The sequence below is a fragment of the Fundulus heteroclitus genome, chromosome 16, assembly GCF_011125445.2.
Source record: "Fundulus heteroclitus isolate FHET01 chromosome 16, MU-UCD_Fhet_4.1, whole genome shotgun sequence".
Taxonomy (NCBI): Eukaryota; Metazoa; Chordata; class Actinopteri; order Cyprinodontiformes; family Fundulidae; genus Fundulus; species Fundulus heteroclitus.
This window is the reverse complement of record NC_046376.1, coordinates 4,941,402-4,969,215: the sequence shown is the minus strand read 5'-3', so window position 1 is coordinate 4,969,215 and position 27,814 is coordinate 4,941,402. Positions and strand designations below refer to the sequence as shown.

Below are 27,814 nucleotides of genomic sequence, written 5' to 3'. Positions count from 1 at the left end.
CTGGGTTTTGTTTTGTTTTGTTTTTTAATCAGTTAGGCCTCTCTCCTGCCTCAGTTTTTGGTTTCTGTCTTGTTTGGATTCTTTTATGGCTTGTGTACGGTTGTAGTTTTTCCTGTCATGAGTTTTAGTCTTAGTGGTTTCTATTCTGTACTTTGTCATGGTTCTTATCCCAGTATTAGTTCTAGTTTGCATTATATGCTTGTGTTCTGTTCAGTCCATCTTAGCTTCACTTCCCTTCCTTTGATTAGTTCCACCTGTTTTCTCTAATTGGTTTCTACTTTGTTTATCTGCTCAGTCCCCTATTTATTCCTGCTTCACTCCTTTGTTCAGTGCCAGGTTGTCTTGTCATGGTTAAGGGTGAGTCATATACTGATCTATTGTTTGGGTTTATTTTGAATTTTTGACCCTGTTTTTCCCTTCAGAGTTCCAGAGCTATTTAGTCATGTTACCTGTCAGTTTCTGTTCCCACAAGCTCTGGATGTTTTTCTGTAGTCTTTTGATTCTTAAGTCCCTTTTTGGTGTTGCTCTGCTTTTTGTTTAATAAATTCCTTTTATTCAAGAACCTCTGCTGGTCTGGCTGAATTCTGGGTCCGCTGCCGTGATTCATTACATGCAAGCTGTAAGTGGCTGTGTTGCACCTGATCTGTGATTACATCCACAGTGAATAAAAAGTGCAAAATGGATTTGGTTGACCCCATTTAAATGAGTAAAATGTGTGCACTACTGACAGTTTAGGAGCTGCATTAAAAGAAAGAGGAACATCAAATCCTGGACATCCAGGACACACTAAATAGTTTTTAATAAATAGAGAACCTCTGATACCACACTTTTTCTTGGAGACAATAATTAATTAATTAACATTAAATGATTTTTTTTGATGCATCACAAAAAACAATAGTTGCTGCTACTAGGTGTTGAGTTTTTGTGCCCCACTTAACTTATAATGCCAAAGACGCCACTGTACATAAGTTTCTAAATTAAGCAAGACTGGAATTAATTATAAAAGGTCTATGGTTACCACAAAAATCTGTAAATCATTGTTGACCCCAAACATATAAAGTTTTTTCCATTTTTTTTCTAGATTTGTCATATTTGAAAAAAATTGTAAGTTTTCAGACTTTTGGAGGGAAGGTCAACTGATCACTATCTTCTCTACTCTCAGCAACAAGGTAAATCATTATGGTTTATTTTGGTTTAAGGCTGATCGGAGATTGGATAAAACATCCGATACAACAGGTTTCTGACCACAATGACTAATTCATTTCTCGTCTCTATTATTCACATGAAGGCTGTACCGTGGAGCAGTTGCAGGTATAAACAATGGGTGGATGGATAGTTCACATGATTTACTCTTAAACTCTGAACTTCTTTCCTGTTCACTGTTCCAGTCATTACTCACTACAACCAGTCAGACTGCTTTCATGTGTGTGCAGTTTATTTTCATATTGACCAGGAAACGTTCTTAATCAGCTCCATGACACTAACACGCCTCATACAGCACGTTTACCAACTGGCAGATCCAGTTCATCTTTGTTTTATTTTCTTCAGAAGCTGCTTTAATGTATGCTCGGTATACAGTGAACAACATTATGTTAAAGTCAATCCATCAAATAGTCTTATTCTGATATGTCGCACTAAAGAAGATAAATATTGGGTTTTCCACCATTTTAAGTTGTCTGGGATATTACTGGACGTCTCAGATGAAGAGAAATATCTAAGTGATGTGCTGACAGACCGTTTATCAGATGATGAGGACTTTTACTGTAAGCTTTGAATGTTATCTACTGAAACTTATGTCCTAGCTCTGGAATTTGGATATTGTTCTAATGAAATCACTTGTTTAGATCACATAGTACCTCACTGTGTACAGCATTATGGTAAAATCATTAAAAAGCCAGTCTTTAGAGATTGTAGGTGGCTTCTAATGATGCTTTAAGACTTTTGTTAAAGAAGCCCAGATGGAGCAGTGCCAGGGAACTGTTCGTGTCAGTTAATGTCAGCTCTTTCATGGCTGTTCTAAGGAATCTTATGCATAATTGTATTTGCTGACTAAATGAGTCCAGTAATAGAATTATCATACTGTTAACTAGCATTAAACATTAAATATACATCTGTATATCGGTATGACTGCCTCGTTAAAGATTAGGAGTCTGTTTATGCATCTTTATGCTACTTTTTCTTTCTTTTTTCTTTTTCATTGATTGTTTTCTATGTGATTTGGACTACACATCTGTGTATTTATTCCCACACAGATGAGTGTGTTTGTCACGTTCACCTTCTTTAACTTTCATCTGAAAACATTCCTTTCGTTTTCCAGTTTGTGCAGTTTTTACCAGCAACGTGTTTCTTACCGGAACGGCTCAAAGTTTTCAAAGATAAAAAACAACACAAACAGTCAAGCAACCTGAAGACTAGGAACCAGATTGCACTTGTTATCCCACATATCTACTCTTTTGATGCTTCAACATGTTATGCATCAGATGTTCTGCTTTAGTTAAAAAAGACGACAGTGAGAAAGGGGAAGTGGGCATAAAAATGATCTAAGGCATTGTACGGGGTAGCCTACGGATAAAAATAAAACAGCCATGCAAATAACAGAATTGCTGCTAACTAATCAGCGTCCTAAAAAGTCCCTCAATGACAACACTTTATGAAATCACGTCCAAAAAAAGAAACATTGAAAAAATACTTAAACATTTAGAACACATACAATTTAAAGGAACAATTATATTAAACATGAGACCACAACAAATATACTTTTTTCACTTTTTTAAAAGTGCTTTGAGAATTACATTTATTTATAATTATATTAAATTAGTTACAACACTGTTGAAAAGTTTGTTTATTTCAGTAACTCAGTGGTTTTCTGAGTGAAACACATTATATAGATTATTTACACACAGATGGATGTTTTCAAGCCTTTATTTCTTTTAACTATAAGGATTTCCCAGTAAAGCTAAGAATACTACATTTAGGATTACATCAGATCAATAAAAACTGTTTTTGATTTATTATGGCTTTCATATTTTGAACAGGTTGTTGTTTTAAAAAATAATAACATATTCTTCTTTAATCCTTTTTTATTATTTTGTTGATGAAATGTGAAGTTAGTCCATCTTTGTGTCTTGCATTTTTAATATTACCTTAATGCCTTTATTGTTGCAATTACCTTATCAATGCAGGTTTTACCTCCATTTTAAATCTTATAATTTAAATGCAGTTTCATGTTTTATATCTATTTTCCCATGTCTAGAGTACTTTCTAGTTGTAAAATGTCTGAAAATGCATTTAGTTCAGTTTTATTCAGTTTCATTTACAACTTAGTGTTACACTTTATTCCAGTTGTCTAATTATTATTTATATAGGTTGGTATTTTTTGAGTAATTGTTGATTGTTTATACACTTATTTCTGTCATTAACTTTTGAAATATAAATACATAAAAAGGATTGATAAATAAAGTTTCATTTATTTTACTGACATTTTATGAACTGCTGGAATATAACATATTACATTACATACATTATAATTATATTTAATTATAATGTAATTATAGGTTATTATTTTGTAGTTGATTTTACTAACTGACATTTATGACCTGCTGAATTATAATGTGATTAAATAGGAGAGTACCTACTGAGATTTGAAGTTGACTGAATTTGACTGAAACGTAATTTGATTGGTTTATAAGTAAATGAACATTATTAATCAAAGAATACATTTCTTTAAATAAAATAATTTAGGATCAAGGTTTTAAATATAAACAACAACCCATATGTTGGCAAAGCTCCTGCATAACTTTCATGTTATTCATCATCTGTTCCCCTCTGAGCAGCATTGATGCTTCCTGATTGCTTATCTTGTTTTTCTGCATATTACTGGAAATATCCCCCAATTTTAGAACTAGTAATAAATAAAAACTTGATGTATTTTTTTTAATCATAGAATTAATATTCATCATTCCTTTTAATAGAGGGTATTTTCTCTACAAATTCATTCTAATTAAACCTACACACAGGATGCATCAACCCGCATGTACAGTACATGAGGTGAGTTGCTGGAATGTCGCTGAGCAGGTCACTCTGTGGGTGTAAATAAAAAGCTGAATGATGGGTATTTAAACCAGAGCAGCTCAACTGAAGGTAACCAGCAGCGATGGCGTTCAACAAGCTGATCTGGGTGCCGGTTGTGCTGACTCTGCTGATAAAAGGTAAGAATCCCTGGAGACAAGAACGACTAACTGAAGCTGTCTTCTACAATCTTCTGCTGGAGTGTTTCAAAGTTGGTTTAACTTCTGAATTATTTTGGATTTTTTTTTTCTTTAAAGAATTTTATCCTGAATGTATGAATAGTTTTTTTCCTCCTTCATATGCTACACTGAACCTGAACCTGCTGTTCAGAAAGCTGCTTCAAAAACACTTTTTATCTGTTGCATGTTTTTTTTTTAATTAACAAGGGAGCAGCTATTTTACTTACGCGGGTATTTTAAGTAAAATCGAAGCATTTTTTTGCAATTTTGTCCTTTCGCAGTTTTGGTTGTTTCATAGCCTGAAAAGGAGCCGTCCGCAAGGGGACGTTTCACACCAACTGTATGTTTGTACTTCACCACTTTACCAATAATCTAAAATAGTGTATTGCAATCTACTCATAGTCTCATGTAAGGAGATGATTTTTGTGTGTTTTGAGTGTTTTTTCATTTGATCAGGGGGTCATAATCAGTCATATATCCAAAGAATCAACTGATCCAACCTGGGATTAGACCCTCAATTGAAGGACATTATCAAAAATGTGCAATAAAGTTAACCTGTCCATCAGTTTGGAGTATTTCTTCTGACTACAAACTGGCGAGGAGGTCAACTGACCCAAATAAGTATTTAAGTATTTTTCTCACAAAGAGCTTATGTGGGAGGATTTTCTCAAGCTGTCTTTGTAGGCATTCCTAGTATTATTGGATCTATAACCTCCGTTTTAGTTTTTTCCTTTGATGCAAAAAACAAAAACATTTCTTCAGTTTCAAGTTGCAAAACTTCATAATTTTTTGTGTTTTTTACTGGTTCTACTATTTGTCCCAAGCTAAAGCAGCACTACATTAAAGTACCCTCGTCTGAGTTCCTGTGATGTTTATCAAAGACTTTATGAGACAATTGAGAGGTCTGTCATCTCTACCCACTTTCTGACCAAAAAACTACACATGCAGCTTCTTTATGCGTTGACCTGGTGACAGTCTCACAGCTCTGTTCTCATTCTCGCAGTAAGACCAACAGCTTTACGGCAGCCCATTGTAAGGCCATTAATAAGTGTTACCAAGTCTGCTTATTGTAAGCAATGACTGGCTTGTTCTTTTTTTCTGAAGTGTCTTTCGTGAGCAGCAGGTTACGGTTTATTGGGCTTATTTTTATTTTATTTTTTTTACCTTGTAGTCGCTTATTTGGGCAGCAAAATGATTGCCTACAAGCAAGAGGTATAAATGTAAAACATTTCTCTGTTTCTCTGCTTTGCGAGGGAGGGCCAGTCCAAAACTACTTAGTACTGCTTTAATAGTTGGGACTTTTAACCACTTTTAGAGGTTTTTATCCGTGTCTGCAGCAATGTTGTGTGCACTGGAGAGATCGGAAACCAGGATGAGAGTGCTGAGCTGTGAGGCGTGAGAGTCTGTGTTAAGACGGTTATTGTTCTGGATACGGAGTTGAAACAAACTCTTTGCAATTAGAATTATTGTTTATCATCCAAGTTCTAAGCTGGAAATAGCTGAGCCGAAGTGCCCCACCTGTCCGGACTGAGAACCATCATATTGTTGTCCCAAACGTTTTGCATTGAGATCGGTCAGGTTTTTTTGTTATGCATGATTGTTCCTGAGGTGGATTCCTCCTGTGACTGATGGCGAGCCTTCCCACCTGGGCTTAGAGAAAGAACTGAATTCTTTCTTTTCCATTTGGAGTCCTGCTGGACCCTGCGGTGTGGTAGGCCTGTATCACTCACATCTTCACGCACAGCTGGATATGCACAAGACTACTGACTGACTTTTTTTTTTTTACTTTTGCTTCATTCTGGAACTTCGGACACTATTTTATTTGAACAAGTTTTATTTTGCACGTTATAACAAACTGCTGTGTAGGACATTCTCCTCATGTGAATGAAATTGAGTCAATCCTGAATTGGAACTGAATTTGAACAATCTGTGATCTATTACAATTTAGAATTCAGATTACCAGGGTGCATCCAAAATAGCATAGCACAGAGAATTAGAACTTGGCCAAGTATTCCTATTATTTTATGTATTTTACTGTGTGGAATTTATTTTCATAATTGTGTGTCTTGTACAACCGTCAATTTTATGGTTTATGTCACTAAAGCCAGTCATTGTTTAAATTCATCCAACTGCCTTTGTTGTCATTTAAACACCCCCATTGTGCTCCGACAGCCGAACCTATTGGCCCATCCATCCATCCATCCATTTTCCAAACCGCTTATTCCCTCATGGGGTCACGGGGGTTGCTGGTGCCTATTTCCAGCGTTCACTGGGCGAGAGGCAGAGTACACCCTGGACAGGTCACCTATTGGCCCATTTATCTAAAATATATAATACTCTTCTCTACTGTGTTACATGCGTACCTGGTGGAAGTGCATTTAAGGGTTTGAGTGCACAGGTTGTGCACAAGCGTCCAAAACAGGAAGATTGGGACAGTACGCGTTATGTCATTGACTTGCACCTCTGTGTCATAACTGCAACACCAAAAAAGAAAGGAGTGCCACTGTTTTTTGCAATCTTTACTGCTAAAAATTATTAAATTTGCAACAAGTAATCATTTTGAGGGGAATAAATTGCAGGAACCGAAATTTGAGAGTGACGGGTAGTGCCACAAATGATAAATGAACGGAAAATAATATTTTTGAATATATACCAATATAAATATAAAATAACAAAAAACATATGTTGTGTGCCTTTCATTAATGACAGAACTTTGATGTGATGTTGATTTTTTTTTGTTACAGAAAATAAGCAAAAAATAATAACTAAGACATTTAATATTTTTCATAACTTCATTAGCAGCTGCTGTGCAGTAAAAACATCAACATGGTAGACAGGAAGCATATCTGGTTTCTTACTTGTTCAGAAACACGCTTTCAGAAAACGTCAATAAATAGATGTGCAAAACATTACTTGGTGCTTTCAAACATTTTCAAATCACTTCATGCTTGCTCAAAATGAGGGATTGCTGCAAAGCCATGTTCAATGCAGACGACTGTCCCAATCTGTAAAATATGATCTGTAAATCATATATCTGTAAAATATGATTGAATTGAAAATTATTGAAAATGCTAAAAAAAAAAAAAAAAAAAAAACCTGAACAGAAATATTCAAAGACTGAGTCTGCAATGGATATTACATGGAAAAAAATTGTTAAATTAGTGTGACACTGACACTTTGGGAGTCCCCCCTCCACCCCGGCACCCTAAACAGATAAGCAGGTATAGAAGATGGATGCTTGAAGTAACTTGAATATTGATGACAATAATGGGTATTATTTAAAGTACACTTTAACTTTCTCAAAGTGCTACACAAAAAAATTAAACATACAACAAAATTTAAATTGAAACGAGTAAACATCAGTGATGAAACCTGGAAAAGTTGACTATGCCTGTCAGCTCCTCTTGCCATCCCTCTTACAGAGTTTAGTCGAGGTGGGAGCCGTAACGTCAGACTTACGGTGCAATACTTCTCTAATCAGCTGGATTTACCTCCACTGACTGACTAGACGCAAAATATTGCAAACCAAGTAAGCCCTATAATTTATTACAACATAATACAACATCACTGTTATTCAATTATACCTGTTTGATTATGATAATTGAGAATTATAATTTATAATATATCATTCAAATTTAGAGGATAGCTATAATAAAATTTCAAATGATTATGATCAAGGTCTATGAGCCTGTAATGATCAAAATTATATAGTAATAGCATTAATGTAAACATATCCACTAATAATAGTACGTTGTAGGTGTTAGTACTATATGTTATAATGGGTCATAATATCGACCGCCTGTGCTAAATCTGTCCAATAAGTCTGAAAAATACATTATGTAATTAGCGGTAATGTGGTTTGTCACCACATTCCATTTACTGGATAAAATAACCAATCAGTCATGTGACAGGAACAGGTTTCTGCCAAACGAGTCCTTTTCAGTCACGGGGCATCTCTCCTCTCTGATGGCTACCGCCCAAAGTCATTGATTTGTAAACTGTCCCCACAATCCACCTCATCATAGGTCATATTATCAATGGATTAAGCAAAGTAGAGATAAAACTTGAAATTATAGCATTAGGTGGGTTCTCAGCAGCATCGTAGTGTAGCACAGTTCCTGTCCTCAGGTCGCTGACACAGGGCCCCCAGACACAAACACCGTGTCAGTGAGTCTCTGAGTCCAGCACACAAATTGGGTCCCTGAGCCGCCAGCTTCTCTGGGTTATCCTTAGAAGACAGGAAAGACTGACCAATATCTTATGTCACAATAATTTCCTAATGCACAGTCTTCAATATTTGAATGATGGTTAGCCAATCGAAATGTCTCAGTATATTAAGAGATAAATTTACAAGGAGGTCATTCGGTAACTCTTAAAGACCATTAGATAGCTGAGTAAAAATGACCACAAACAACTATGACTGAATTAGTTGTTATTTATTAGACTGATAATTCCCTGTTACAATAATTATTCAGTTAATGACACGACTAGAAACACTACTCGCTTCTAAATAAGCAGTGTTGGGAACATTACTTTGAAAAAGTAATTAGTTATAGTTTCTAGTTACTTCTCCCAAAAAGTAACTGAGTTACTCAACTATAAAAGTAACTAGTTACCAGTAAAAGTAACTATAGCGTTACTTTTTCGTTTCTCTTCCGTCATGAAGCGTTTCGACACATTGCCAAACTGTATTGATACTGTGTCGACACTGTGTCACTGAATACTGACACCTGCTGGACCTTAAAAATCCCCACAGGCAACCTAGTTGACAGAGTTAACTGACACTGATTTGATGACCTGGTATACACAATATTTACAATTTAAGTCATTGTATGTTGCATTGTATTTTATATTTCCATTTGAATTTAAAATTTATTTAGATTTTTTTTTAGATACAGTCAATAAATAATGTTAACTTGTATCATAACGTAATAACCTCTAAGTAAACATGTTGTGAATGAGGATGCTTGTGGACTGGATTTTGCTGCCATGTCCTTTCAATGCACCCCCCACCCCCACACGCACACATACTCCCCCTTTTGTGTTGAACAGTGAAGTGTGGTGAAAACAGCTTTAATTCTCCATCACATAACTTTCATATTGCGCATGCATTGACTTTTTCAACAATTCTCTCTTGAGGTTTTCAGCAGCAATGGCATTGTTTCTTATGGTTTAATATTATCCATATGCCTTCTTTAAAGATTTCTATTCCTACTCGCAGGACATGAGCACTTCCAAACTTATTTCCTGTCGTTGCCATGGTGAATCACATTATTTGCATTCCAGTGATCGGGCTTTTTTTCATGCTTATGCTTTTCAATGGTTGATCGGGCGCTGTGTTTAGTTACCTGACTAATATCATCTGTTCTGAAATCGGACATGCTGAGTATGACAAAGGGAGGAAGAACTGCTCAGAGTAGCAGCTTTCTGCTTGGTGTAGATCAGCCGTTTTTTTCTGAAACCACACTCAGAACAAAGACGCACAGCCCAACCTGCCCAACCATAAAGGCGCCTGCCGAACCCATCAATCAGTGGTGCGCTCCGATCAGCACCTGGCACTCAGTGAGCAGGCCGTGGTACACCATCACACCAGAGTTACAAAATGGTTAAAAAAAACTTGGTTTATTATTATTTTGTTTAAAGTTTAGATTGGATTGTATTTACTGTGCAGCATAGCTTTGCTGTACGCGCTGAATCCAGATTCTGTGTGCAAATGCAAACGCTCGCAGTTTAGAGGGAACAAAAACAGTTTGGTGCGTCAGTCAGTTCGAAACAGTTCCTGTATCGCTCACGTGACTTTCCCATAGCGATACGCGCATCGACACAGGTTTTGCTCTACGAGCTCAACGCATGCGCCGACGCATCGATGTTGCCGGACCCATCACTACTGAGAGGTTATCTCATTCTCCCTTCTCCTATGACAACATGCGCACGAGTCCTATCATGAAGTGGGAAAAAAAAAAGTTAATTGTGCGACTTCAGTAATGTGCAGTAACAGGGTGTCGGCAATGATAACGGCGTTATAGTGACAGTCAAAGTAATTAGTTAGTTTACTCGTTACTGAAAAACATAACGGTGTTAGTAACGTCCTTTATTTCAACGCCGTTATTTCCATCACTGTAAATAAGACATAAAAAATAGAAAACAAAAGAAAAAAAGTCAGTCAAAATTGATTAATTGTAGAGGTAGCAATTCGTAATCAATTAATAGTTGATTAGAACTGTACCAAATTACAGCATTTTGTGAATGAGAACTAATGTTGTGCAACAACAACTGCTATGGTAGCATTATCACCATGAAACCATTAGCCTTTTACTTTGCTGCTGGTACCTGAATTTCCTCAATGGCAGGACAATGAAAGCAAGTCAAGGCAAATTTATTTGTATAGCACATTTAAATACAAGGACAATGCAAAGTGCTTTACATGATGAAAATTCCTGAAAATAAAAACAGAATAAAAGAATGGGCCCTTGGGGAACCCCACATGTGAAATGTGCCGCCTCTGATATAAAGTTACCTACTGACACTAAAATGTCCCTGTCTTTAAATAGGATTTAAACCAGTTGTGTGTTGTACCAGAAAGGCAAACCCAAATTGTCCAGATGCTCTAACAGAATGGAGTGATCAACAGTATCAAATGCTGCACTGAGGTCCAATAGTATCAGCACTGTGGTTCTTCCACAGTCTGCATTTATATGGATGTCATTAAACACCTTGGCCAGGGCGTTCTCTGTACTATGGTGAGCACTGAAACATGATTGGAAATGTCAAATCGGCTGGTCATTGTTAAAAAGGTACTTAAGTATTAAAACACAGCTTTTTCATTTCATAAAATGAGGGATTGCTGCAAAGCCATGGACAATGCAGACGACTCTCCCTGTGGCTCTACGCTTCTCCAGGAGTGAATGCTGCTTGTCGGGACTTTGATGCAATAAACTGGGTTACCTTATATAGGACATTTTTGACAAATCTGTATAATATGATCCAATCTGTTAAATCTAATTAAATTTGACTTTGTAAAGTGCCTTGAGATGACATGTTTCATGAATTGGTGCTATATAAATAAAATTGAATTGAACTGAATTGAATCTTACTGATAAAGGAGAGGTTTGAGATGGGCCTGTAGTTCTGCAGAAGTAGTTTGTCTAAATTGTTCTTTTTCAACAGTGGTTTGACAATTGTTGTCTTTAGAGACTGGGGGAAAACTCCTGCCAAGAAGGATATTTTTATTGTATGCTCGTCTATTGTTTGGTTTGAAAAATTGTAGAAGGATAGATTGAAACATTTAGAAACATTTGTTCACACATAGTTCTCTTTCATTTTTCAGAGAGTGACTCACAGCTGTCAGGTAAGTCAAATCTATGCAATTTTATAAATGAAACCAGTCTTCCTGCTCTTACTCTTATTTGCTTTGATTGAAGTTTATAGAGAAGTCAGATAATCCAGAGGTTTATCTGTTTTTTGTCTCAGAATGTGGTCAGCCATCACTCAACACCAGGATTGTTGGAGGAGAGGACGCTCCACCAGGCAGCTGGCCCTGGCAGGTCAGTCTGCACGACTATAACCACATCTGTGGAGGATCTCTGATTACCGACCAGTGGGTCCTGACTGCTGCTCACTGCGTCAAAGGGTAAGCAACAAGATAAGAAAAGATGCCTCACTTTAGAGCCAGATGACTGATGAGTGAAAAAGGTGGTGAAGAAGGAGCTGATATGTAAGAAGTGCCCTTTATAACCAAAGCTGTAACCTAGATTGTGAAAAAAGAGAATTTATTATGTTTGACAAAAATCTTCTGTAAGAAAGTTGCAATTTTTAAAGAACCATCATTTCTTTTTAGGTTTAAGTAACATATTTTTTTTCTCTTGGGATTAAATTATGTAGATTAAAAAGACAATTTCCAAATGAATGGAAAGAGAAATACATTTAAAAATGTATTACTCTTACCATGCAGCAAAAAGATCTTGTTTTCAAATCCCAGCCCGGGGTATCTCTGTATGTTCTCCATGTGGATGAGTTGCTTCTCTCCAGGTACTCCAGCTTCCTTCCTCAGTCCACAAACATGACTGGCCGGTTAAATGGTCTCTTTAATTGGCCTTAGTTGAGAGAGTGTGTGTCATGGTTGTTTGTTTGTGTGTGTCTCTATGCTGCCCGGTGATGAAATTGTCCATGGTGAACTCCACCTCTCATTTGGACAGCTGGGGTAATGACCACTAGACACAAGCACCATCCCATTGCAATGTAGAAAAGGGACGGTGGTGGTGGTAACATTGGTTGTCATTTGACAAACAAAGTTATTGTCTTTATGGAAGCTCTAAGGAGCCACTTCGGAGTCTAGAGCTGCAGGTTAGAGATTATGGGTTTTCCTCGCAGAGAAACAATTCTACTTACTTTAAGCATGAAATTAAGAAATCAGATTTAATGTCCTGCGGGTCTCAACAACGCGGATTCAAAGTACATGCCTTCTCTTACAGAATTCAGAAACACATTGTTTTAGGTTGTTTTAAGTTATTACATGTTACTTTTGTCTGTCTAATCAAACAGGATCTATAGCTCTGCTTATCTGACAGTGTATCTGGGCCGTGAGGTTCAGAGGGGATCTAACCCAAACGAAGTCTCCCGGACAGTATCACAGATCATTGTTCATCCAGACTACAACTCACCAATTTTCAACAACGACATCGCCCTCCTCAAGATGTCTGAACCAGTGAAGTTCACTAGCTATATCTCACCTATCTGCCTGGCAGCCTTCAACAGCACCTTTCACAGCGGGCTTGACTCCTGGGTCACTGGCTGGGGCAACATTGGATTTGAGGGTGAGTTGAAAATCAATTGAATCTCATTTAATTGCAGTAAAGCAAAAGATGGAGCTGAAAAACTCTGTGTAGATATGCTATAAATCACATAAGTGAAGCATATTCTGTTTTATCAGAATATTCCATTATTCTGAAAAAAAAATGAAATATTAATGGGTCAACCACCAAGTAGCACACATCACAACAGCAAAACAAGGACCCAGGTTTATCACCTCACACAGTGAATGAAATAAAAAACCTCCAAAGCCCAACTATTAGGGTGCAGTTCATCGAACCTACTCGTTTTGGGTCGCCTGGCTTAACTCCTCCCTACTCAGTGTATCCTCACCCATTCTGGGATTCAACAGCCCAGGAAGAGGGAAACACTTCCTGGGGGTGGCTTTTGCCCTGGCCCACAACCTGTTAGTAACTTTTGACACTGTAATTAAATCTGTGAGAAAAGAGGTGGGTTCACTTAAAAACTCTCCTTGAGTCAGCTTAGGTTGACCTTACTCCTCAGCAGAGCCGGAGCAACCCGGGTTGGCACTGAAAAAGTAAACTGCACCTGAAACATTCTGAAGTAAGCGGAGCTCTGCAGTACACCATCAAAATGAACCAATGGAACTGGGCCTTTAGATGCTATAGACACACTAACCTGTTGTTAAGGCGTTGAGGAAAAATGTTTTTTGTCCTACTGTCACAAAAATAGACATGTAGTTTGCCAGGATGTAGTTTGTTGTTTTTGGTAACTGGCTGAAATCTTCCTTTTTTAGAGCCTCTTCCTTCACCAGGAAACCTTTCAGAAGTGGAAGTGCAGGTTGTGGGAAGCAGCCAATGCAAATGTGATTATCGTGCAATAAATGAAGACGTGATTACTGACAACATGATATGTGCTGGGTTTCGGGAAGGAGGGAAGGGAACCTGTCAGGTATGTTTAACTATTTTGGTCATATATTGCATTATGCACTTGTTTTGTTTTTTTCCTCACCTGCTTTAAACAAAATGTTTCTGCTCTTAAAGGGAGATTCTGGAGGCCCACTAGTGAGCAAGCAGGGGGATCGATGGATTCAGACTGGAATTGTGAGTTTTGCTGCTGGTTGTTCTGAGCCAAACCTCCCAACAGTCTATGCAAAAGTGTCCCAGTTTGAGAACTGGATCAAAAGCCAAATCAACGGAACCCAGCCGGGCTTTCTCGCCTATGTGTCAAACGGGACAGAAGATGTCCACAACTCTTCCTGTGAATCGCCCGTTGTCACCTCGACAATAAACATATCTGAAGGTCAGTACCTCTCATGAAAGAATTTTGCAAAAATAAAACAGTTAATGCTGATATATAAATGTATTTGGTGTTGTTGGAATTCTAAACAATAAGTGACTTCCTAGAGTTATTGAATAAGGAAACGGTGGAGTGATGAAGTTCCAGGGGTAACTGTCATCCTTTTATAGGGTCACAATTACACTATCAGTAAATGCAGAACAAAATGACCGTAAACACACAAACATATACAAAATGTTCATTGTTTTCCCATGGCCAGTCTTCCAATTCATATGTAGTTGAAAAATCTCTGTGCTGGTGGCATTTAGGTATTCATGCAAGGCAAAATAAATTACATGTACCCCTCCCCCTCAGGGGTCCACCAGTCGGCCACCTGAGCAACCAGCCTGAATTAGAAAATCAGCCATGGTATTCACAATGTTGCAGATTAAGGCATCAAAATCTGAAAAAGGAAGAAAAGAAAACAAAAACATATTAAACAAAATTAAATAGTAGCATCTCTCCTTTCTAATGGGTACTGCTCAAAGTCATCCATTTGTAAATTGTCCCCACAATCCACCTCATCATAGGTCTTACTATCAATGGATTGAGCAAAGTATACATAAAATTTGAAATTAAAGCAATAGGTGGGTCCTCAGCAGCCTTGCAGCATAGCCCAATTCTTGTCCTCAGGTCGCTGACACAGTTTGTCGCTTTCCGGATTTACATTTTTTGATTATATTCCGCTGCCATCTCCATATGGACTACTCTACCTAAAACTGATGTTTCCTATCATCCCTATTTCATTGTTTTCAGTATGTGGTCAACCATCACTCAATACCAGGATTGTTGGAGGAGAGGAAGCTCCACCAGGCAGCTGGCCCTGGCAGGTCAGTCTACACATCTTTGGCCACTTCTGTGGAGGATCTTTGATCAACGACCAGTGGGTGCTGACTGCTGCTCAATGCGTCAATTGGTAAGCAACAAAACTAGAGAAAACTGCATAGCTGATCAGTTCATGAACTCATACAGATCTCATCATTTAAACAGCAAAGTAGAAGAATTCAGAGATCTAAATTAAAATGACTGATTAACATTAGTATATTAGTATCTAAAATATTTATATACAACTAAGATTTAATGTTCTGTAATCTTCAATAACTACGCTTACAAACTTTTTAAACTGGTGTTTCAATAAATCTTTAATTTCAAGGTTAAAATATCTTAATTTTCTTATTCAACAGGATTGGTAGCAACCCAGCTGGTCTCAAGGTGTACCTGGGACGGCAGAGTCAGGAGGGCTCCAACCCAAATGAAGTCATTCGGACGGTCTCAAGGATCATTTATCACCCTGACTTCTATTTTAGTACTGACAATGACATCGCCCTTCTGAAGCTGTTCATACCAGTGAATTTCACCAGTTACATCTCCCCGGTCTGCCTGGCGGCCTCAAACAGCACCTTCTACAGTGGAGTGAAATCCTGGGTTACAGGCTGGGGATACACTGGATTTTATGGTGAGTTGAAGAGAACTCCCACATATGATCAGAAAATGCAATAAACTGTGCTGAACTCATTGCTGTAGATAAAACCATCACAAAATTTGGTAACATCAGTCAATAAAATACTGTCAGTCTCCTGATAAATTAACGTAATTATTTAGTTTGCTTAGTTAAAAAAGTTACTTGTTTGTTAACAAACTGAATTTCCCAATTCTTTAGGTCCCCTTCCTTCGCCAGGCAATCTTTTCGAACTGGAGGCACAGATTGTGGGCAGCGGCCAATGCAGATGTGATTACAGTGAAATACTTGGCGACGTAATTTCTGGCAACGTGATATGTGCTGGGTTTCGTGAAGTAGGGAAGGGACCGTGTTCTGTAAGTCTTAAGTCATTGGATCATATTTGACTTTCTGCACTTATTCCCCCTCCTTACCAGCTTTAAACAAAATGTTTCTGCTCTTAAAGGGAGATCATGGAGGTCCCTTAGTGAGCAAGCAGGGGGATCGATGGATTCAGGCTGGAATTGGGAATATTGGGATAGGCTGTGCCAAGCCATTTTTCCCAGCAGTCTATACAAGAGTGTCCCAGTACAACAACTGGATCAACAGTCACATCACCAGAAACCAGCCGGGCTTCATCCACTTTACATCCAACAAAACCGAAAGTGACCTCAATGTTAACTGTACAACACCCACCTTTGACCCGATAACAGTAAACATATCTGAAGGTACTACACACAGTGTCCGAAATTAACTTTGTTTTTCACCGGCCAAGTTGGCCGGTAGATGTAAAAATCCACCGGCCAGGCATATTTTTTACTGGCCGATATATTAATCCTGACCAGACCTCAACTTTTATAAAAATTAAGAGTGAGATTATGTTAATTATGGGGGGTGTGGTTGGGGGCGTGGCTGACTGGACCCTGGAAGAGAAACCTTTGTTTCCTGACTTAAAAAAAAGAAAATATTGTAGTTGATTATAAAAGACACAATATGAATTATCAGATTCACATCCAGGCGATTAAAAAACACTACAGATTATCATTATTCTATCCATGTTGGTCTTATTTGTGAATGAGGCAGAGTTTCATCAAGCCTGTACGGTCAGTGGGGGTTCTAGGCCAAATTTAGCAGGGGGGGTCAGGGTGGGGCCGGTATTTTTCACAGGGGCACAGAACAAAAGATTGGGGGGGGGGAACTTAACAGGTCAACATTTCATTGTTTAAAATATTAAGTAAGCCAAAGAGCCAATTGTGGCTCTGGAACTGCAGGTTGCAGACCCCTGATCTTTTCTCAATACAGCGGGATCTTAACGTGAAACAGCTTAATTTTAATTGTTATTTTTTTATATTTTTTTTATTATTTTGTTATTTTATTATTGGGTAAAAACATAAACAAAAAAAATACAACTGATCCAAATGACCAGTCAGTCACGTTATCTTTGTCAGCATTTTATCATCCTAAGAAATGTAACATCATGTTTTTAGTACAGGGGCCATAACAGGGGCCAGGAACAGTTCTACATGGGCATAGGCCCCTGTTGGCCCCTGTTCAGAACCGCCCCTGTGTATGGTTCAAAATTTTCCCCTCAGCTGCAACACTTAAAGCACTCAGGGTTCACGCTGCGTCTTTACGCTGATCTCGCTGCTGGATTTTACCCTCGTGCGCTGCGCCCCCGATGTTACAGGTTACATGTAACGTAATTTTGCGCACCTGAATTCAAGCGCAAGGCACCACGTCCACCGAAGCACCGCTGGTTCTGTGTCGTTAAAAACAAAATAGCATGAAAAACAGTTACCGACTCTGACTTTAATTGGGACATTTTGGTACGAGTGGAAGGACATTAAACGTAGCGATTCACGTTTTGAAGGCTGGCCGCTGATAAAAGCACCTTGCTCCGAGAGGGGGCGGGGGAGGCGCAGTAAGAGCGGTGAAGCACAGAACCGCAGCGCAGGTAGTTAAAAAAAACCCAGAATAAATAAGAACGAAACTTATAAACAGACTAATTGCCGTTTTAGACTGTATCTGGTTAGCAGATCTGTTTTCTGATCCAGCGTGCAGCCATGACTGGTTCTGAATGTGAAAGAAGCTGAAGAAGCTGAAAGAAGCTGCGGAGGGTCTTGTATAACAAGACCCTCCGCAGAGTTAGAGTAGCATATTTTTCATCATTAATTGAAGAGAATAAAAATAATCCTAGATTTCTCTTTAGTACAGTTGCCAAACTTACCCAGAGCCACAGCTCTGTTGATCCATCCATTCCCTTAGCTCTTAGTAGTAATGATTTTATGGGATTCTTCATAAATAAAATTGATGCCATTAAAAATAAAATAATTGGCACCCTCCCAAACATGATTACCTCGTCCTCAGTAAGTGAGGCAGCATTGGAGGAATCTTTAGAATCTGCGCAGTGTTTGAACTGTTTAGAAGCAGTAGAGCTTTCTGAGCTATCTAAAATTTTAGCTTCATCTAAACCTTCTACCTGTATGTTAGACCCAATCCCAACCAAGTTGTTTAAGGACATATTCCCTTTGATCAGTGGCACTATTTTAGACATGATTAATCTATCCTTAGTAAATGGATATGTACCACAGGTTTTGAAAGTAGCTGTTATTAAACCTTTACTTAAGAAACCTTCTCTTGATCAAGATGAGTTAGTAAATTACAGACCTATATCTAATCTTCTTTTCTTATCTAAAATTCTTGAGAAAGTAGTTGCTAATCAACTTTGTGAACATTTACAAAGTAATGACCTACTTGAGGAGTTTCAGTCAGGCTTCAGAGCTCATCATAGCACTGAAACAGCTCTGGTGAAGGTCACTAATGATATTCTCATGGCCTCAGATAATGGACTTGTGTCTATACTTGTCCTGTTAGATCTCAGTGCTGCGTTTGATACAGTTGATCACAATATTCTCCTACAAAGACTTGAACATACTGTAGGGATTAAGGGGAAAGCATTAGGCTGGTTTAAATCTTATCTGTCAGACAGATTCCAATTTGTTCATGTTAATAATAAATCTTCCTCAAACTCTAGGGTCACCTGTGGAGTACCACAGGGTTCAGTCCTTGGACCAATTCTCTTTACTATATATATGCTTCCGATAGGCAAAATTATCAGACAGCATGGGATTAATTTCCACTGTTATGCTGATGATACTCAGCTATATTTATCCATAAATCCTGATGAATCCAATCAATTACTTCGACTGCAGTCATGTCTTGATGACATCAAAAGCTGGATGACTTTAAATTTCCTGCATCTAAATTCTGACAAGACCGAAGTTTTAATCTTTGGGCCAGAGTCCTCAAAAAATAAACTTCTTAACCAATCACTTAATCTGGGTGGCATTAACCTGGCCTCTGGTAATAAAGTAAAAAATCTTGGTGTTATTTTTGACCAAGACATGTCATTTAAATCACATATTAAACAGGTTTCCACAGTTTCCTTTTTTCACCTCCGGAATATCGCCAAAATTAGAAACATTCTGTCCAGGAGTGATGCTGAAAAACTGGTCCATGCATTTGTTACTTCAAGGCTGGACTATTGTAATTCTTTACTATCAGGAAGTCCACAAAATGCAGTTCAAAGCCTTCAGCTGATCCAAAATGCTGCAGCAAGAGTTCTGATGAAAATCAACAAGAGGGATCATATTTCTCCAATTTTAGCTTCCCTTCATTGGCTTCCTGTTAAATCAAGAATAGAATTTAAAATTCTTCTTCTAACGTATAAAGCCCTTAATAATCAAGCTCCATCATATATCAGAGCTCTGATTACCCCGTATGTTCCTAACAGAGCACTTCGCTCTCAGACTGCAGGTCTGCTGGTGGTTCCTAGAGTCTCTAAAAGTAGAATGGGAGGCAGATCCTTTAGCTATCAGGCTCCTCTCCTGTGGAACCAACTCCCAGTTTTGGTCCGTGAGGCAGACACCCTGTCTACTTTTAAGACTAGGCTTAAAACTTTTCTTTTTGACAAAAATTATAACTAGTGACTCATGTTACTCTCAGCTACCTTTATAGTTTTACTGCTATAGGCTTAGGTTACTGGAGTATATCAGGATCTAATTTTCTCACTATATTGAGTTCTACTGTTCTTCAATTATGCATTATGTGTTGTCATTTCTGCTTTAACTTTCTGTTCTCTCTCTTTTCTCTTCATAGTAGGTACACCTGGTCTGGCGTTCTGTTAACTGTGACATCATCCAGAGAAGACGGCTCACCTGCTACTACCATCTAATGTAGAACAGATTACTAGATCAATGTGTGCTTCTGTGCTTTTTTGTTTCTCTTGTTGTGTCTCTGTTCTGTCTTCTGTAACCCCAGTCGGTCGAGGCAGATGACCGTTCATACTGAGCCCGGTTCTGCCGGAGGTTTTTTTTCCCGTTAATGGGTGGTTTTTCTTCCCACTGTCGCTTCATGCTTGCTCAGTATGAGGGATTGCAGCAAAGCCATGTACAATGCAGATGACTCTTCCTGTGGCTCTACGCTTCCCCAGGAGTGAATGCTGCTTGTCGGGACTTTGATGCAATCAACTGGTTTCCTTATATAGGAAATTTTTGACCAATCTGTATAATCTGACCCAATCTGTATAATATGATTGAACTTGACTTTGTAAAGTGCCTTGAGATGACATGTTTCATGATTTGGCGCTATATAAATAAAATTGAATTGAATTGAATTGAATTGAACCAGCACCGCAGAAGGCGGGTCTAGACTGAGCTCTGGATGGACAGAGCTGTGAACGGATCATATGGGTTTCGTTATTTTTATGTTATTTTTATTTTATTTGGTACAAACATTTACTCGCCATGTGGCAGCTAGCCCTCTGAAATTCACTCGCCAAACGGGAAATTTACTCGCATTTGGCGACTGGCGAGTGTTAATTTCGGACCCTGACTACACACTATATCTTATAGAAAACAATATGATGGTAACACACAAGCTGCTTTGAATTAAATTAAATTCTATTTAAATAACATTTCACAACACGTCATCTCAAGGGACTTTACAGAGTTAAATTCAATTAAATCCATACACACATTTTTTGCATTATTGAATAAACTGAAGAAAGCCAACTTGACATCCTAACTTCAAATCGGTTTAACTGATTTGATAATCCAGTTTAATCTCAATTCTTTTCAGTATGTGGTCAGCCAGCACTCAACACCAGGATTGTTGGAGGAGAGGAAGCTCCACCAGGCAGCTGGCCCTGGCAGGTCAGTCTGCACATCTTTGGCCACTTCTGTGGAGGATCTTTGATCAACGACCAGTGGGTGCTGACTACTGCTCACTGCGTCAATTGGTAAGCAACAAAAGTAGAGATAGCTGATCTGCTTCATTATATAGCTCATTCTCACCCAGCATAAAGCTAAGACTTTTGTGTCTGGACAAAATACCTCTAATTAACATTTAATCAAACACAGTGGATGCCATAAAGCATCAATTAAAACTAAAACTACACTACCGGGTGAAAAAAAAGTTGCCACCAAATTAAAAGGTCGCCAGTAGTTGGACAGCCTTTGACTTTCACACATTCACTGTAGTATTTTTTAGATGCGGTTTTGCAATATCACAAGATTTATTTCCACACAGTGTTGCCTTAAAGCTACAGTTGGTAATCCTGTTCAGAAACACTTTCTGTTATACGGGGTAAAATTGTCCTTGCATCCTGAAAGTAGTAATTACATGATGTATTCACCAACAGGAGCTTAAACAAATTGTTCTCTGTGGGGGCTTCCACCTTGTAAAAACTCCAACAAATCTCTTTGTTTTGGTCTGAAGGGCAGGGATATGTCAAAGTTTTGTTCCTGCTCTCACCCCCCTCTGTCCCTCATGTTCTGGGTTAATCGCATTATCTATTGGTTGTCCCACATGTCAATCATTCTGATGTGCTCATGTAACGCCAGTGTGCGTTCTCATTCCTTCCTAGTTTCAGCTTGCTAGCTGTTTATGGGCACTTCTAGTGTTTATGTATCCGGTTAGCTTAGCTGGTATGTTAGCATAGTTGTTAGCTGTTCATTGTGGCTCTGCAGGTCTCACTGTAGACTTTGAACATGGCTGATAGTTGCAAGAAGCGAACCATGTTCATGTTTATGAGAAGAGGAGGATGGCTTCAGTAGAAAGAAATAAGACCAGAGTAAATTTGGGACATTTTTAACAAGTTATCCCCCTGAGGAGAGGAAGAGCAAGATAAAATGCTCTTGCGCATGCAGAGTTGTTCAAACAGGGACTTGGGGAAACTTATGGAAAAGTCGGTGACCCTAGCTTAAAGTTTTCTCCAAGATCTTGAATCGATGACGGTAGAGTTTGCCTGTTGTGCAAAGCCTTCTCCAGCATATCTCAAAGATTCTGAATGGGGTTAAGGTCTGGACTCTGTGGTGGCCAATCCATGTGTGAAAATTATATCTCATGCTTCTTGAACCACTTTTTCACAATTCAAGCCCAATGAATAGGGGTGTCCCTTACAAGTACGAGTACTTCAGTTTAGATACTTGCCGATTCCAAGTACCGATACTGACTATATAATAAATTAGTATTTATAGATCACAAATAACTAAACAGACCTGTAAAGGGTGTACCCCCCCCCCTCTCGCCCATTGACAGCTGGAGATAGGCGCACCAGCACTACTTGCAACCCCACAAGGGATAGACGTGTTAGAAAATGGATTGATGGATGAATGAAATAACTAAACAATATTATTGACCACTGAAAACGACTGACCATCAAGGGCGATACATTTGGTAAGAGCTTTCGCTATCTTCTTACCTTCTTTATCTTTCAGGGAGTCAGCAAACAACCTCTTGGTGTATAGCGCCACTGCCTGGTATAGAGTGGTATCTAGCACGATACCAGTATCGGTATCAGAACACAGCTACCAATAAATCCTGGCATTGTCACCTGCGAATATGCCCATGCCATCAGGGAAGACAAAAAATCCACTGATGGAATAACCTGGTAATTCAGTATATTCAGTAGTCAGCTGACCTCATTCTTTGAGCTCATACTGTTGCTGAACCAGACCTGACCAGCTACAGCAACCCCACATCATAGCACTGCCCCCACAGGCTGGTACAGCAGGCGCTAGGCATGATGGGTAAATCACTTCACCTGCCTCTCTTCTTACCCTGATGTTCCCATCACTCTGGAACAGGATAAATCTGAACTATTTGATCTTCTTCCATTGCTCCAGAGTCCAATCTTTGTGTTCCCTAGCGAGATGACCTCTATTTTTCCCAGTAAGCTTCACTGATTAGTGGTTTTCTTAAGGCTACACAGCTGTTCAGCCCCAATCCCTTGAGTTCTCTTCGCATTGTGCGTGTGGAAATGCTCTTACTTTCACCATTAAACACAGTGCAGAGTTCTTATGCTGTTTTTCTTCACTTTGATTTCACCAAACATTTAAGTGATCACCGATCACGATCATTTAGAATTATACTACGCCCACATCTTTTCCTCAAAGACGATTGATCCCAACTATCCTTCCAGTTTTTAATAATACGTTGGACAGTTCTTAACCCAAATTTAGTCGTTTCTGCAATCTCCTTAGATGTTTTCTCTGCTTGATGAATGCCAATGATGCGACCCTTCTGAAACAGACTGACATCTTTTCCCCGACCGCGAGATGTGTCGTTCAATATGTTTGTTTAAGAAATATGAAGCAACTCATTGCACCAGTTGGGCTTAAATAACTTGCTGTCAGCTGAAACATAATCACCCATGCAGTAATTATCCAATGGGAGGCTCTTACCTACTTGCTTAATTAAATCCAGATGGCAACTTTTTTGTTTTGGCCAGGCAGTGTAAATTTAGAAGGTGCCATCTATGCTCAAAGTTGTTACTGGCAAAGCATGTGTTAATTTTAAAGAAATTAAAGCCTTAAAGTCGCTCCATTTTAGCAGCAAAGAAAAATAATGAAAAGTACCTGTGATGGAGAAAACAAATCACCTGAAAACATAAAAGATGGGTTCAGAACCTGGCCTTAGGCTGGAGATGGATGTTGATTCATAAGAGATCATGGAGAGCCCTAATGTGTTCACACTTGAAACAGACCTAATGCCTGTAACTTAATAAAAATAAAATGATTACATTTACATTTTTCTAACAGGTACGCTGAGATCCCATCACTTGTGACTGTATATCTGGGTCGTCAGAGTCAAGAGGGATCCAACCCAAATGAAGTCGTTCGGAAAGCAGCACAGATCGTTATTCACCCTGACTACAATCCAGGAACTTCCAACAATGACATTGCTCTCCTGAAGCTTTCTAAACCAGTGAATTTCACCAGTTACATCTCACCAGTCTGCCTAGCCGCCTCAGACAGCACCTTCTACAGCGGGGTTGACACCTGGATCACTGGCTGGGGCACCATTGGAAGTGGAGGTGGGTTTTAAACCAACAAAATACAGAGAAATGAAGAGAAATTATAGGTGTATTAAATGTGTTTATATATCAAATGTAACATTGTCTCCTCAGTTCCACTTTCATCTCCTCAAAATCTGATGGAGGTGGAGGTGCCAGTTGTGGGGAACAGAGAGTGCAAGTGTAGCTATGGGGAGAGCAGCATTACTGACAACATGATATGTGCCAGGTTACAAGAGGGAGGCAAAGATTCCTGTCAGGTGATCATCTGCTTACCTCAGATTGTTATTGTCTGCAGACATTAGTTCTCAACTCATCTAAATTAAGTGTTTCTGGTCTTTAAGGGGGATTCAGGAGGTCCAATGGTGAGCAAGCAGGGTGACCGCTGGATTCAAGCAGGAATCGTAAGTTTAGGAATAGGATGTGCTAAGCCAGATTACCCAGGAGTCTACACCAGAGTCTCCCAGTATGAGAGCTGGATCAACGGCGTGATCAACACCAACCAGCCGGGCTTCATTAGCTTCATGTCTAACGGGACTGACAGTGACCTTGACGTTTCCTGTACACCTAAACGTGAGTGCTTGTTGTTTATTCTTCATATAAAGAAAAACCATAATTATTGGTTTGCCATTAAGCATGCTTTTAAGTTATTAAATGTTTTTAAATGTAATGTTTATTAAATAACTCTTGGTCTGGTATTTTCTGGTGAATATCAGCCCAAACAGCTGATATTAGGACAATAGTTGGTCTGATGAGTCCAGATTTACCCTTTTCAAGAGTGATGGGCGCAGTGTTGTATAGTAACGAAGTACAAATACTTCACTACTGTACTTAAGTATATTTTGAAGTACTTTATACTTTTCTTGAGTATAAAATTTTACTTTTACTTTACTAATTGCAAACTTTTACTCAGATACATTTTCAATGTTTGGTTTAGTTACTCGTTACAAAAAAACCCAGAGGCATCAGCGTGCCCGATGGAACAGAAGGTGGATTTGTTTGTTTTTTAACCTCGGAGTGACCATCTTTCAATTAGTACTATATTTGATGTGTCAATCATACAATTTAACCAATCAAATCAACGACTGAAGGCAACATGCTGGCCAATCACAGCTGGAGAGGGGTGGGTCGCTGGGTCAGACGTTCAGCCTTCAGAGAGACTCCGCAGCTGAGCTACGGTAGCTCGGCTGTGGTCACAGTTAAAGTCCCTCATTTAAGGGACTTTAGTCACAGTCAGTGTCGGTAGTGCGGGATGGATATTCGGTCTAATTACCAGTGTTTCCCGCAGCGCTATCTTGGCGAGACTCGCCAAACTCACGCTACCGCCTCGCCAACATTCCAAAAAAAAACTAAAAAAAACTTAACTCGATATGCTTACATGTTTATTTGACATTAACACACGTTTTTTTTTGTTTTTTGTTTTTTTTGTTATTGCTTTCGCGCGTGCATATAGCGAATGGCAGGGAAAAAACACGCTAAAATACATGGATACCCCCCCATTTTGTGGCTGCAGTGCTTGCTGTTCTCTTATTAAGAAAAGATCAACTAGTGCAATAAATATAATAGATGGGATGAAAATATCCAGTATGAAATACAGAGATTTCCAGGGCATGAAGTATACAGTTAAGTTGACTTTTTTTGTTGTGTGTGTGTGGTGTGGTGGCAGCAGGGTGCGATTTGCTGGGGGGGATTTCCCCCCCCCCTGGTTGTGACGTCCCCCCCTCTGGTCATTCATGTTTTATCCATGGGGGGGATACATTCCTCCCCCCTCTGATCTGAATGAGTAATATTATCAGGGGTTTAATGTTCTCCGTCGCTGCGACAGATTTCCGTCATTTGGAAAATGAGCGCAAAACGTTCCGTGTAGACTTTTTATTCAAGATTTTAAACAGAATCTCCGCTCAACCAATAAAATCTGGCAGAGCCAGGACATTAGCCAATCAGAAAGAGAGTAGGGCGGGTCTTTGCAACGCGGAGGTCTCCCATCTGAGCTTTATCGGTGTTTAATCATTTTAACTTTTGGAAGAACATCTCAAACTGACCACAGATACTATGAATGAAAGTAGCGATGGTCAAAGATTTTCTTTGGATTTATGTGAACCAGCAGGTCAGAAAGTTCAGTGAATAGAACAGCTGACAACAACTTCCCCTGGTAAGTGTGTCTGCCGCTGCTCCTGCAGCTAATTAATTAATTATTTCCACCTGTGGCCATGTCGCCTGTCAGCGTTTATTCCCTCGCTTCCAGTTATTTAGCTGATAAACGCAGCGACTAACCAGGGATCTCCTCATGATTCACTGTTATGTTTTATTTAAAACTGAAAGAGTAACGCTCTAGCTCGGCTAATTTAGCATGACACGCTTTTCTGTAACAAAAACGCAGAGCTGCGGTCAGAGCGGCTGTCAGTCATCATGCAGCAGCCTCCACCTCATGAGGTGCTGAACCAGGACACTCGTTAAATAAAATGACAAGGATTTTGATGCATACAGATTATTAAGGAAACTACATCAAAAAATAAACTGCAGCTACAACATGGACTGGAGAACGGGTTCTAACTGTGTGAGACCAGAGAAAGGCGACTCTCAGAGTTTTTGTAGTTATTTGTCACGTGAAGCGAGTCGCACCAGAAACATGTTAAATAGACTCCTGTGAATCTATGGACTCATTTTACTCCAACCCAAAACACCTGCCAGACAGACAAGCTACAACAGCCAAGATTACCTTAAACAATATTTAACTTAGCAGAAGTTTAATAAAAAATTTTAATGTTCTTTGAAAGCAAGTTACGTTTTTTTCTGATAAACTTTAAGCAATTTTATTAAACTTTTTAAAAATTGAACCTCCCATCTATGGATTTTTTTATACCTGCTTTTCCGTACAGGTGTTACGTTATGCCGTATCTGATTGGAAACGCGGCTTGACGTAACACAGGGTCGTGGAGGAGCTGGTGACTCCCCAGCAGTCAGTGAGTGAGAGGTGGGGACACAGAGTCCATCCTGGACATGTCACTGGGCTAAAATATAACCGTTTTTATAAACTTCAAAAAAGTTAATGCCTTTTTATAAACTCATGAGTTGTGATAATTAATTGGTGAGCAATAACGGGCAAAGCAGAGACTGATTATTGTAATGTGCGATCTGTTGTCGTGTTGGTGTCCCTCTTTGTCCATGGCTGTTGTTGGCCTTGTATGATCATAGGATTGATTTACATTGAATGTGACAGTGGAGTTAATGTACAGGTGTGAAGAAGATGATGTAATGATGCAAGCTACTGTCTTTTGAATTAGCTGCAGTTTATGGAGGGTTTTGAAATTGTAAAGTGGAAAGGTGAGTGGACTTTGGACCAGTTTGGCTAAAGTGTGAAGGAAGAACTTGATGCTGTAAATATGAAAGTTAACCAGGTGATGTTATGGATGTGGAAAGTGAAGGAGATTATGGAGAGCGCTGTCCAGGATGGCGCCAAGGCTCTGAAGCTGAAAGGTGGGAGAGATACAGGAATTGTAAATGGAACTACCAGATTTGGTTAAAGAGGACTTTGCACAATAAGCAATTGAGGTTATTAAGGTGGCATGACGTCTACGGCCCAGGAATTTCAGTCAAATTGATTATTTTTGCTTTAACCCCTGAATATTATGGATTTATATTAATACATGTCTTGTGTCCTTCACA

At 38.9% G+C, this 27,814-nt stretch overlaps 1 protein-coding gene and 1 non-coding gene across 2 annotated transcripts in view; both read left to right on the top strand.

Annotated features, from left to right (window-relative positions):
- The window catches only part of LOC105924446 (transmembrane protease serine 9-like), a 156,393-nt gene that overhangs the window by 22,781 nt on the left and 105,798 nt on the right, over positions 1-27,814 (top strand). The window contains exon 2 of the mRNA XM_036148751.1: positions 24,493-24,552. Within this exon, the coding sequence (XP_036004644.1) occupies positions 24,493-24,552 (60 nt within the window). The remainder of the gene's footprint in view (positions 1-24,492; positions 24,553-27,814) is intronic.
- Positions 4,149-11,775, top strand: LOC105923518. Its single transcript, XR_004933054.1, has 3 exons — positions 4,149-4,208; positions 11,575-11,595; positions 11,718-11,775. It is a non-coding gene; the product is annotated as an uncharacterized LOC105923518 (transcript).